This window comes from Rhopalosiphum padi, chromosome 4 (genome assembly GCF_020882245.1).
Source record: "Rhopalosiphum padi isolate XX-2018 chromosome 4, ASM2088224v1, whole genome shotgun sequence".
Taxonomy (NCBI): domain Eukaryota; kingdom Metazoa; phylum Arthropoda; class Insecta; order Hemiptera; family Aphididae; genus Rhopalosiphum; species Rhopalosiphum padi.
Genome location: NC_083600.1, coordinates 33227684 through 33241341, shown reverse-complemented (window position 1 = coordinate 33241341; position 13658 = coordinate 33227684). Strand labels below are relative to the sequence as shown.

Genomic DNA, 13658 nt, shown 5'->3' with positions numbered 1-13658 from the left:
AATGTATATAAATATTATACATAGCAGCAATGCTAAGTACGTATATAATAGCTGCGGTTTATATTTAAAATCGAAAACATTAATCATACCGTTAAAACCGATTAATTACTGTATAGTATAAGTATTATATGTTACGAGCAGAAGTCGAAGTCAGGCAAACCACAGAAATGCCCAGGCAATACGTGAACTGTGCTTGGGCAAAGCGTCATATTTCGACTTTTACAATTCGAGCAAACCTAAATGTGGCCAACATCATTTGGGCAAAACCGTAGAAACTATTGGAATTTTGAATATTTCATAATCGGTGTACCGTGTTTTTTTTAATATTACTTAACACGTCTGTGTATAGGTAACGATAAAATATATATTGTTGTACAAAATATATAATATAATAATTGTATTATACTCGTATCATATGGTTAATGGTATTGTATTATGATCTAAATTTTAAAAATTAAATATTTTTTGCCGTACTTATTTATATTTTTCTTACCATTAGGTTTGCCGTGGCCAGTTAAAATCGAATTTGAATTGCAATTTGTTATAGCTATGGCTTTTCCTTTTTTTTTTTAAATTTAAAATTCTAAAACCAACGGTTTGATGAAAAAATGTTTTTACTTTTAACTACGTATACATGCGTATTTTTATTTTGGATTAATAGCCAACATTTTCAGTCATTATTGTTTTGTTCCGAAGTTTTTTAAACTTGACGTTTGCAGACAATGGGAGAAAACTATAACATATATAGTATGGATTCTCGTTTGTGTATTTATATGAGCTTGCTAAATGTATGTGTTACATTTTCGTATACCGCACCATGCATTTTGAGTAATATAGATGTGCATTATTATTGTGAAACCAGAATCGTCCATTTCTTTGAAGTTATTTATATACCATATTCTTGATTAAATATAGTACCTAATTAATAGTTATTGTGAACCTTATAGCGGGTATACCAAATATATATTATTGCGGTTTAAGTTTATCAAACTTGTACGTCAAAAAAGTGATGCCATTAACCTGTATAGCTGAGAATAAATTAAACGTTAATAAATCATTATCAATATTAAACAATATTTTTGATAATAATTTAAAGCTATATTATAAATATGATATGGCTACGTGATTTTAATATACAAAATTACCGAATACGTGTTAATTATACATTATTGTATTATTTATTTTTTTCGAAAATATCATCAGTTTTGACAAAACTTTGAATAGAGGTACTCGTATTTACTTTTAATTTCAACCTGTTTTCCTAATCGAAATACTAATCTTCTTTTTACTACATAATATATTATATTTTACATCATTAGAATAACATATAGATGTAGCATATACCTATGGATTTTAAATTAATAAATGTAATACTTACCATAAAAAATTACGGTGAACCGCAAAATTCGTTTAATCAAATATGAATCATTATCGGCGCTGTTTAAGTAATTGAAATAGTTTTATATGATATTGTTTTTAGTTTTTATCATACAATCTGTGTATTATTGCGGTACAATAAGCACGAGTGAAAATAGAATTATAAAAAAAAATTTAAATTTGTTGAAAAATCATCCAGCGATAGTACTTCGAAGATTATATATAATATTTTGAATTTTTAAATCATTATATAATTATTTTATTTATTTAAGTTCACAATAAATAAATACTAATTTAATTTCTCGGTCATATAATGGCTTTATTAAGAAGATGCTGAAAACTTAGTTTAATGTGTATGGATATACATGTCGTAATAACTATACCATTTATCTACTTGTTGCCGTATACGGATCATTCAGAATTGTTTATGTATATCCATCAGTAAACTTTTTTATTTTATTATCCTACCTTAGTTTAATAGAATCCGATTAATTTTATTTGTCGAAGCTTAATAAAAATAAAACCTGCATATACTAGTTATACCTACAGTTTTTTTGCGATTCACTCTAACAGGTGTGCTGCTCTAAATTCGAAAGCGTTAATCACCAAATTGATTAGGTCAAAAGATAAGAATTTTTAGACGTTTAAATTTGAAGTATATTTAATCTCTGAATGAAAAAAATGTGCAACCTACATAATTTTACTTCCTTAAAAAGTGAACAGGTTATACGTCGTAATAATTTTTAGAGCAATTTATTCTTGTAGTTTTCTATTATTTCTAAGTTTAAAATACAATTGAAATTACATTTGGTGTTATTGTTCTCGAATGTATTTAACTGTTTATTAATAAAACAAATAAAATCGTTAATAATAATTAATTATTAAAAGTTTCTTAACTACTGATATCTGTGAATATTATATATCTAAAAAGTTTGTTCATGACGTGTTTAATTCATAATTTTGAGAATGGAAATATACTAATAACTATCTTAAAATAATAATAATAATATATAAATATCTAAAATAAATTTATCGGTATTGCAGTGGTCACTTATTATATGCGTTGTTGAATTTTTCAAATGAAGACGGAAATGTATAACCATGATTCATTAACTACTCACTATTTTTAAGTCATCTCGATTTCATTGTTATAATTCAATACCTGCTTAATTAGATTAGACTTCATAAGTCATAATGGTGTAATTTATTGTTTTCACCATTATGTAATGAATGCATTTTGGCATTTGTATTGTTTGTACAAGTAATAATTTATTATTTGGCTTCATATTAGGCTAGTAAATGTTTAATTGGCTTTAATAGGTCAAGTTACAATGGTACATGTTTATTTTGACTTTTATTTTTGAGTTGGTTCGAGAAAATAAATTATAATATGTATTCTAAAAATGAAAATTATGATAAAAATGAAATTTTCATTATTCAATATTATTTTTAAATCACTTTAAAAAATTAAAATATTACAATTCTACGAGTTCAATATAAAAATATTTATTAGAATTTATAATAATATAAGAGTTTTTAATAATTTTAAACTTTAAAGGTATTAAGAATCTGTTCTAATTCTTGGATTTAAGCATTTAAACGAGAATTAATACTTACATTAGATAACATATTCGTTGCTAATAACTATAATTTATACAATTATATATTATAAATGTATACATATGATTTAAATGTTAAATATGAATATTTAATTACAAGTATGTATTCGAAAGCAATTGAGATCTACAGAGGTAATAAAATTATGGAAAAATCAATCGTTCAATTTATAATGATTATGATTTATACGATTTAAATAACATTTAAAAATACATATCTATCTGAAATACATATCATATGTACTATGTAGAATAGTACAAACGTGAAAGAATAAAAATGGGATTATTAATTTTTATTCTTGCAAGTTAGTTTTCAAATGAATTATAATATTCAATAAACATAAAATTATAATAGTACCTATAAACTTACAAAAATATAATAAATTTACCTTTACGTGAATCTAAAAGTGTTAAATATATTATAAAAACTAATAAGTTACTCAAATAGTGATCTACGTTATTATGATTTTTTTCATCGAATTAGTATACACCATCAGGTTTATCCGACATTTTATAATGCACTTCAAGTTGTAGATTTTATTGGTAGTTCGGTATCAACGTCGACAATAGTCGCGATAGTGGACTGAAGAGTCGTCACGTATATCATACTAGTTGGACCAAGCGACGAGGTCTTTGATAATACACCAATGGAATAGGTGGAACCGGGCTTTAAGTCGTATACCTGAAATGTGCCATATTTAAATATGCTGTTTATTATATTTCATTAGTTTCCAACGATGGCTGTATGGGTTTTAATACCAAAATATTTACATTACTTATACAATTCATTGCGATCGCCCGAAAATCTATAAAAAGTTATCTCATAATTACCGTGCAGTTATAGGTTGGGAGTTCTTCTATTATCGGGAATTCAACGTATAATACACTTTGTTGAGACGAAATCTCTATGATGTTCACTATGTACGATTTCAATACACCGTTGAGTATATATGGAATACCCCATTCCAGGGAAATGTATGTGGAACCTACGCCTGTTGTCCTGAGATTTTCCGGTTTACCTGCAACTGTTTGGATTCATTGTTAAACATACTGTTATTTAGCGTTTTTAAAACCAATAACAATATATTATATATTATAGTTACATCCATCGTTGAAATTAGTGACGACTGATGACGTCGAACCACCTGTTGGATAGTCTTGTGACATGGCTTTTACCTATATAAAATGGACAATATTACGAAGTGTTATTACCTATTTGTTTAAAAAAATCTTTGATTTGAGATAAGATAAATCATTTAATACTTTTATTATATACTGGTTGTTTGGTATTAGGTTATCAAAAGTAGTGCAATAAAATGTTGGCCAGGCAACGCATCTTTCCGTGGGTTCTACGATAATTTGTTTTGTATTATTCAAATTCTCATTGATTGCGATGACGATAAAACCGCTAATATCATTTTCATTCGGGTAACTCCATCTGATTCCAATCGATTTTTGCTCTAAATTTTTCTTGTAAACTATTAATTTGTCCACTGGTACTAAAACTGAAATGTGTGTTTATCGTTTCAATGTTACGTTTAGTAACTATAAGAATACGCCCACACCCCAGTGGGTTTTTCATTGGGATTGACAAAGGGAAATTGCAGTAGCTAAAACTATTTTTGTTGGAACATTAACAAGAGAAATTATTATTACATTTAGTTTTGGTTTTGAACGGTATTAACAATCCTTGTTCCAAGTTGTATCCATGGTTTGTCATCACGTATATTTGCAATTCGTAATTGGTATCTGGTTTTAATCCGTTGTAGCTCACCGTGTTTTCTTTAATTGACTTATTTACATGCGTGCGTTCGACTATATCCTATACAATATTACAACACGATATCATATAATATTAAAATTAAATAAAAGACTAAAATATTTTTTGATGTGTTGTGCATTATTAAATTTATCAATCAAATTTTTTTTATAAAACAAAAGAAAAACGCAAAATTTATTAAAAATATGTCTAATAGAGGTGTTTTTTTTATACTATTATACTAACTTTTAGTATGACCTGGTATCCTCGGAAGAAACCATTTAGTTTAGAGCATTCGGTCATATTTATCTTCCAATTGAAATATGCACTTTGATTTGTAATATACGAACTATTTTCGTCATTCATTAAAGGTTTTAACATTGGTTCTACAATAATATAAACCATTTTTAAATATTTAAAAATATTTTGAATACGTTCAATATTACTATACATGAAACTACTAACTGGAGATAGGTGTTTTTACATAAATCATATTAGAATAGTCGTTGTAAGTATATCCTTTTATTGTCGGCTCAACTTTTATAACATACTGCGTGTTTGGTATCAAATCCGAGATTTCTTGTCTGGTCTGATTGTAAACTAACAGTGATGTCCAGTTGTTGTTAATAGTGATTTTGTTTGAACAACTAAAATGCTTATTAACCTATTGACACATTTTGAATTTATTATGTTATATAAAACTGCCTGATATTGTCGATTACAGTATAAACTTTTTGTTTGCCTACCTTCATATTATTAATTAGTTAAGTTATACAAAATAATATTATATCATACCTTGTATTTAATTTCATAAACCAACGACGTACTTTCGTATTTTTCATCAATGTCCCACGTTATAATCAGTGTTGAATTATCATTAAATTTGGTTTTTATGTTTTTTATTTGAATTTGTCCTACAAAATGGGAATAACATTAATTGTTTTTTTACAGTAAATAGAAATAATTTTAAATAAATATTGTATTATCTTTAATGTTTTACATACCATTAGGTTCGATGTAAATATATGTCAATATTGATGGTTTAGCATGACCTGTTGCCGTTATTGCTGTTACTTGTACTGCGTATTTTTCACCGGATAGTAGATTTTCAAATATATATCCATGATTATTGTTGGATTTTACTTCTTCTAAGTAAGTTTGTTGCTGTATTGGAGGGTTTTTAAAGATCAGTCTCAATAAATATTCCGTTATTTTGCAGTATCCTTCATTTTTGTCGTTAAGCTATATATAATAACAAAAATAACAAGATTTATCTTTTTTAATATAAGAAAACACTGAAATTACAATTAGGAACCAGCAGAAACACTGTGCTCAATTTTAATTTAGTTGCTACCTTGTTCCAAGTGACATTGATGTAGTCTGGGCCACTCAACAAGTTAACATCATAATTTGTACTGTCCGGCACTATATTGTACAAAAATAATTATTTTAATTTATCTTAAATATTATAAAAGTTTTTTTTGTATACAAGGAGTATATATTATGTTTATGTATACATAGACAGTTGGTGGAATAATTAACAGTTGTGATATCTTCTATATTGTAATTTCCGTCTTCTGAAACTAAGATCACACCAAAAGTGTATGATATTCCGGGTTTGAGATTGTCCGTGGTTTCAACTACAGATTTTTGTTCTCCAATTTCTTTTAGTTCTAAGTATTGAAATTCCGATTCGTTTGAAGCAATCTTAAATACATATAAATATTATAAATACACCACATGAGTGACGTTTTAAATAAATCAATATAAAATACCTAATCGTAGTCATTTATCAATTAAATAATATTCCGTATAATAATAATTAATTTTATACTATAACTCATTTGTATTCTTACTATAATTTTCATATTTCAATATATCTTATTATTACTTACTCACTAAAATAATAATACTTATAGTTTATCTAAGATTTAGGTACAACGAAAATAGATTAATTTGTTATTTGTCATACTACTATTGCCATTGACATATAATAAGTTACAGAGTTTAAACTAATTGGCAATTTTTGTCAATATTTAATTTTGTTTAATGAATAATTATTATTAGTTTTTAATTTTATCATATTATAACTTGTCTACCATGATGTATTATAGTTTAATAGTTATACTATATTCTAATCCCTTTAATCGTTAATGCTTATAATTGTATTACTATGTGTTATTTACTTTATATATAATTTGGTAAAACATCAAGTTAACATCCCAACTGCCTCGTATGTTTTCTGAATTAAAATCAATTTTCAATTTTATTGACGTAAAATCCGACGATTCCAGTTGTGGCGGAGATTCAAGCCACGGATATTCTGTAATCGCAAAACGAATTATACCATATAATTAATATGTATACATACAACCAACAGTATAGACTTATAGTTTTTTGATTTACTTTTTCTACAATCCGGTGCAATGTAACTGGCTATACATCCTTTGTTGCAAACGCCAGTGTATATGTTACATGATGCTAAACATGCTTTTGGACATTGTTGCTCGCAATTAACGCCATACGTACCACTCGTACATTCTGGTTGTAAAACGTTGATTAATAGTACAATTTATATTTGTTACTTGATCCGATGTTTATGTGCGCTCAATATTAAAAAAATGTTTTAATATGAAAAATAAAATATTTATTTACCTACATAAATAGTTTATAATAAGCGTATAAAAAGTCTATGTACAATATACATATAATAATATTGGTATTAATGTCAACTAGTACATTTTTGAATAGGTAGAAAATAGGCTCCGTATAAGAATAAATGTGTACATGCAAGTACTCGTATATCGTATATACATATCATTGATGAACGGACATGTTAAATTTCATTAAAGATATTATAAATATTATGTTAATCTTAGACGTAGTATGTTTTTTAATTGTATCTGGGTTCGACCGTTTAAACATACAAATGAATAAATAATTAAATTATAAATTATATACAACCTAATTAATGTACCTTTGGTGCATCGGAGACCACTATATCCCGCTGGACATTTGCACCCAAATCCTTTGGTACACATCATCGTTTGTCGACAACGCGTTTGATGTATTGAACATATTCCGGTGCAGTCAGCGCCAAACTTGTTCGGTCCACATCCTAACAAGCTTTTATGAAGTTATCACGTAGCACAGTTTATTTTAAATGTATATAAAAATTTTAGTGATTTTTTTCAAATTATTTACCATATTCGCAGTTATTGCCTTTGAATCCAGGAGGACATACACATCCGTTTTGGTGTGCGAATCCTCCGTTATGGCACTCCAAACTCGGTGAAATAATATTTTGTTGTGGCTCATTATCTAAAATTCGAACTTATCATACTTAAAGGTCTTAAACAACATTTTATAAGATATATGTGATTCGACGACTGGTAAATAAAACATTTTAATATGGTGTATGCACACGTCATCGTATTTGTTGCGTTTAAAATTCTTTTTTTTATTTATGTGAATGTAATGCTTGTTATTTTGTCGGCGTGAAGGATAATTTTTGATTAGCTTCTTATAGACCAATATGTTTTGTTACTGCTGGATAAATATTGATAAATTATTTATTATCGAGTTCAACATAATTAAATTTACATCAGTAAATCAATCATATGCCTTCAGAATTCTACAGTATAATATCAAATAATTTGCATCAAAAATGATTTCAATTAAATTTTTACGTATGCCTTTCCAATTAGTTAGCACGTGTATTGTTTTAATGTTGTATTCAATGAATATAAGTTACTTGCAGAGTAATAGAATTCTACTTTGGTTAATATTTAAGTTATTGCGGATGTATAAAGGATGTATTTAGGTTGTATAGGATTCTACACCCACATTTGTTATTTCCGTCTTACAAATATTTAACATAGCAAGTATACTTTTAGTTTGTATTGTTAGCTTTAAATGGCTTTAATCTTTGAGTGAACTGACTTATTAACATACTTTTAAATATTGACATCATCTGTAATTCCAAATTTCGAAATTTTTATTCATTTCGACCTAATGTTCAACATTATATTTTTATAATATTATTTTGTCCCCCAAAATATTTTATTAGTTATTCTATTTTATAGTAGTATCATTGAAAGAATATTTAAAAATAATTTAAATGTATATAATTTATTACCAAATGGATAAACATTGACAGTTAACGAAGCATTAGATGGTGTATCTTGTAATTCTTTCTCATTTATTGTCAATATATCTTCATTTTCTATTCAACATAAAATTATTATTATCATTATATAATATGTATATTATAATTTATAAGTGTGTATAAAAAATTGATTGTGTTCACAAACATAATTATTCATATAACTACAGTGTATTTTTGTTGACCGGGTAATATTTTACTTTTTTAAATTCATTGAATTTAAGAATAAATATTGATTACAGTACATTTTAAAAATTTAAATGAAAATATGTTGTAATTTAAATTTGAATAAAATTTCAATTTTGCATGTTATACTGTATTTCCTTCGATATTAATAATAAATTTTAATTACCGTATTCATCTATGCACTGGGCTATACGTTTAATTCCAATTTTACAACCTTCGGCATATACTAATTCAGTATTATACTCTTCTTCATACAAAAAACCATATTTTGTATCGTATGTCTTTTTTTCTATTATTTTTTTTAAGAGCTTAAAATTTAAACTATATGTCTGGTTCTTGTTAAATCCATAATCATTTTTCAATAACAACGTTTTTAGATCTCTCTGTATAATATAAAGTTTGAATTATAAAATAGACTAAGAAGTCCATTACATAAAATGTATCATGTTTTTGTCCTTCTTCTTTTAAATTTGAAAAAGTGATTTTTGCTTTTTTATAGATTGTATAGTTTTAGTCATGTTATTTATGTATATATATATGTAAAATATCAAATTACCGATTCTTTTATACTATAAGCATTCATGATTTTTTTTTTTAAATTTTCTCCATCAGTCAATTCCACTGATAATGTACATTTCGATTCATCTTCTAGTAAATATGATATTGATATACACATTTTTATCGAGTTTCTTTGTTTCCATTTAATTTTGAAAGATCCTGCATTGGTATTAGCTCTCCATAAGAGCAAATTATAATTGAACTCCTTCGGTGTTTCTGCTTCATCTGTAACAATAAGTACTTACTAAAAATTGAAATAAGTTTCGTTATTTTAGAACTTTATAAATGAAAACTAGTTTAACGATTTTAAAAACTTATTTTTTATAGTTTATCAAGTATCAACAATATCATATTATTTATAATTTTATAATTTATCACCGTTTATCTTGTAGTATTTTAAAATATATTTGAATATATAATTCATTTTTATAATATACGTACTAAACATATAAAATGTTGAGATGGTCCAATCTTCTGGGATGTACTCAATTTGGTTTTGTGTGAAAATATTGTTTAATTGTGTAGAATATTTTCTGTCTGCTATGAATTCTAAACTTTTCCTATCAGAATTCGGGACGAATCCATTGAAGTTAATCGGCATACCAATAGCATTTGTTCTCAAATGAATTTTGACATCATAGCACTCCAATCCATTAGCAGTAATGAATGGATTTCCTGAAAAAAATGTATTTTAAGTTTAAATGTTAAAATTATATTAATTTTTAAATATTTACGTATGTCTTCTTCGCCAGAATTATTCTCCGGTGTTGTTTTATAAATTGTAGTAATGTCATAATTATCTTAGAAAAAATACAAAAAGGAAAATTAATTTCTTTCTAAATATAGCTATGTAGTACATACGCTTAATAAGCTGCAAGATTTTACATAAATAATACACATTTATAATTATAAATTTATTTTAATAATTTTTAATTATGTTACGAAATAATAATGTTTAATGGGTTGTAAATATTTAAAATTATTAAATATACCTGTATGAGATTTGTATACAATATCGGTACATATTAATTTTTCTCCTTCTTCGACTTTGACGCGACAATTTAAATTATCTAAATATAGTAAAAATTTTAACTTTTATTATTGCATAAAATTTTTATTTCTTCATCATTAGTTAATACATCGATTGCAATGAAAAAAAATTATTAAAAGTAAAACAAATCAAAGCTTACTTAGGTTAAGTTCTATTATGTACTTTAAAATAACAAATATAACTCGAATCACAGAAGTTATATGAAATATTGAAGATATTTGTATTAGTAACTAATTTATACGTTTAATACAAATTATTCATTTTGTACTCATTTATGTATTTATATTTGTAATAACGCTTATGGTATTTCTATAATATATTATATTTTGAATAATAAAAAATATAACAATATAATACATCCAATATTTATTAATCAGTTATTAAGTTATATGAGTATCAAAGACTTAAGTATCTCCATGAAAGAGTTTAAAAAAAAAAATACTTATGTAATTTTTTACTTTTCAAACAACATCAAGAAATAATAATGTTTTACAGGTAAATAATTATAATTAATTAAATAATTATATAATTTACCTTTTTTAGAATGTGTTTTTTTTTTAAGTACATATCCATCGATAACGATAATCCATAAAATTAGTACAGTGACGATTTTTACATTCATTGTTGTACCTATAGGGATTTGAAAAGAATATGTTTTATGTATTAATTAATATTATTAAAAACATCAAAATTATTTTAGTTTTTTAAATTTAAAATAAATAATATTGCACATTGTTTAATAACACATACAGTTTATGTTGAAGAACACCGTTGTTCACTAATGCAAATAAAATAATGAAATCGCAAGAAATATATTGAGGTATTTTATAGTTTCTTTTACCTGTGATAGTCTTTATAAATATTATCAAGACTATTTTCTTACTGAGTTTTTTTATTCATTATTGGTCTATTTGAGTCTAATTTATTATTATCTATTTGTATATATATATATATATATATAGTATTGGAATACGCATAATCTATTTTAAACTTTGATCTCAATTAACATTTTACTTACCATACTGATTATAATAAAATTATTGATTTATTTTTCAAGTACAACTTTTATTTGATTAATTTTAATTTGTATTTGATTCTTTTTGTACGGAATCATGTGTTATATAACTTCTAGCGACTCTATAACATAACTAGTGTTAATTTTTATTTTCGAATAAACTTTGTTTCGATTCCAATTTTGTTGAGCATTTATTTTGTCATCGGTTATAATACTTATAGATCACACTAATTTTTTTATTAATTTTATATTTCATTAAAAGTATTTACATCATACAATACCTCATTCTGCGTATACATTTCAACCATGATCCTTTTTTAATTGAAGTTTGTTATAGTACTTTATAGTGATTTATTAATTATTGTATTTATTTTGAGTACAATATTGTGTAAATTTGACGAATAATTTTGATGTTTCAATCTCCACAAAAAGAACACGGAATATACTCGTTATTATTGTTTACTTATTTAGTTATATTTATGATACTTAAAAATATGTTTTTATTTGAATTATTACTGTATTATATACTTTCTACGTGAAAATAATGTAATGTTAAAATATAGGTATTTATTAAATGTACAAAAGTCTGTAATTGCGATGATAAAGTAAAATGTTGATGAATTAAATCTTTTAATTTAATGTATATTACATTTATCGATATCACTTTATCACCATAATTACATACTTTTGCTCTTACGTCAGCCTTATTTGCTCTAATAGCGTCTTTTGGTGTACCTTATAAATTAATAATTAACGAAATAATATAGAAATACGAAAAACAATTATTCTAAGAACTATCATTACTTAGGGAATTATGCTGTTTATCACTGTGGCCACAAATAACCCGTTAAAAACGATTCATGGTGTAAGTAAATTAAAACGTAAATTAAAATAAACGTGATGGCCATCTATAGGAATAATGCTTGATATGACATGTTCATCACCTTAGATCTTTAGATCATTAGGTCAGTAGATATTATACATCTAGAAGATATCTACTAGGTACATATAATCAGCCACAGTTACGATATCAATGGAAAAGTGCTGTATTGACTTTTACGTTATCACTTTATCATCAAATACTTGATGTTTTCAATAGAATAATGGAAGGCATGATAGAAAACAGAAATCTTCGATTTTATTTCATTTTTAATGTATTATTTTTAATTATATTTAATATTAATTTTATTAAATCGTTAATATCTTAATAAAAATGTCTAAAATGATAAAATCTTTCTGTAAGTCTTCGCAAGGAAGGTAGCAGCCCACTCTACCGTCCTTTTAGACAGCCTATATGATTTATATACGCATAATATTTATCCTAAGATGATTCAAGTTATAAATCATTACAAACAATTACAAAATATAATTTCTACCTGATGAAAATGGATCAACGATATATTACCGTATATTGGAAATAATAATGTATGAAGCTGGAGCTTGGATTATACCCCATGAAACTTGTTTACTTAAATAGTTTGTCCTCACAACCAGAAACACTTGAGTTATAAATTGTTATAAATATATATATATATATATATATATATTGAAAATTAAAATGATAAAATCGAAAAAACTATACTTCGTTTCACGAGAGAAGGAATTTGTTTCGCGCATACGTAAGCGAAATTTTCCCCACTTCTCCTACCCAAATATCGCGTAAGTGGGGGGGGCGGGGTGCTTAGTGAACGACGACAAAACGAGTTCCTTCACTAATGAAACGGAGTATAGTTAAGTGTACAGTAATTTAAACGTACGTATTTAAGAATCTGTCCTAATATTCTTAATTTTTACAACTTTTACGAGTAACATTATATTCAATGATTATTATATATTATAAGGTTATTTTAAATGTAGTTCATGATTAATTTATTTTAGCATATATTATAAATGTTAACATATAGTTTAAATATTCACTTAATACTATATTA

At 25.5% G+C, this 13658-nt stretch overlaps 2 protein-coding genes across 3 annotated transcripts in view; one reads left to right on the top strand and one right to left on the bottom strand.

The window, feature by feature from the left end:
• Positions 1–13658, top strand: part of LOC132929656 (uncharacterized) — a 163117-nt gene that overhangs the window by 28849 nt on the left and 120610 nt on the right. The window lies entirely within an intron of this gene.
• On the bottom strand, positions 3156–11550 carry LOC132928840 (uncharacterized). Its single transcript, XM_060993751.1, has 23 exons — positions 11463–11550; positions 11247–11342; positions 10654–10731; positions 10396–10461; positions 10103–10336; positions 9660–9886; positions 9270–9486; positions 8891–8977; positions 7957–8073; positions 7730–7870; positions 7159–7293; positions 6939–7075; positions 6270–6459; positions 6107–6177; positions 5757–5994; positions 5548–5666; positions 5218–5416; positions 4999–5138; positions 4650–4815; positions 4257–4498; positions 4097–4169; positions 3825–4018; positions 3156–3675 (listed from the first exon to the last, which is right to left on the bottom strand). Exons 2-23 carry the CDS (start codon positions 11332–11334, stop codon positions 3517–3519), a joined length of 3318 nt encoding a protein of 1105 aa, XP_060849734.1. The 5' UTR covers positions 11335–11342; positions 11463–11550; the 3' UTR covers positions 3156–3516.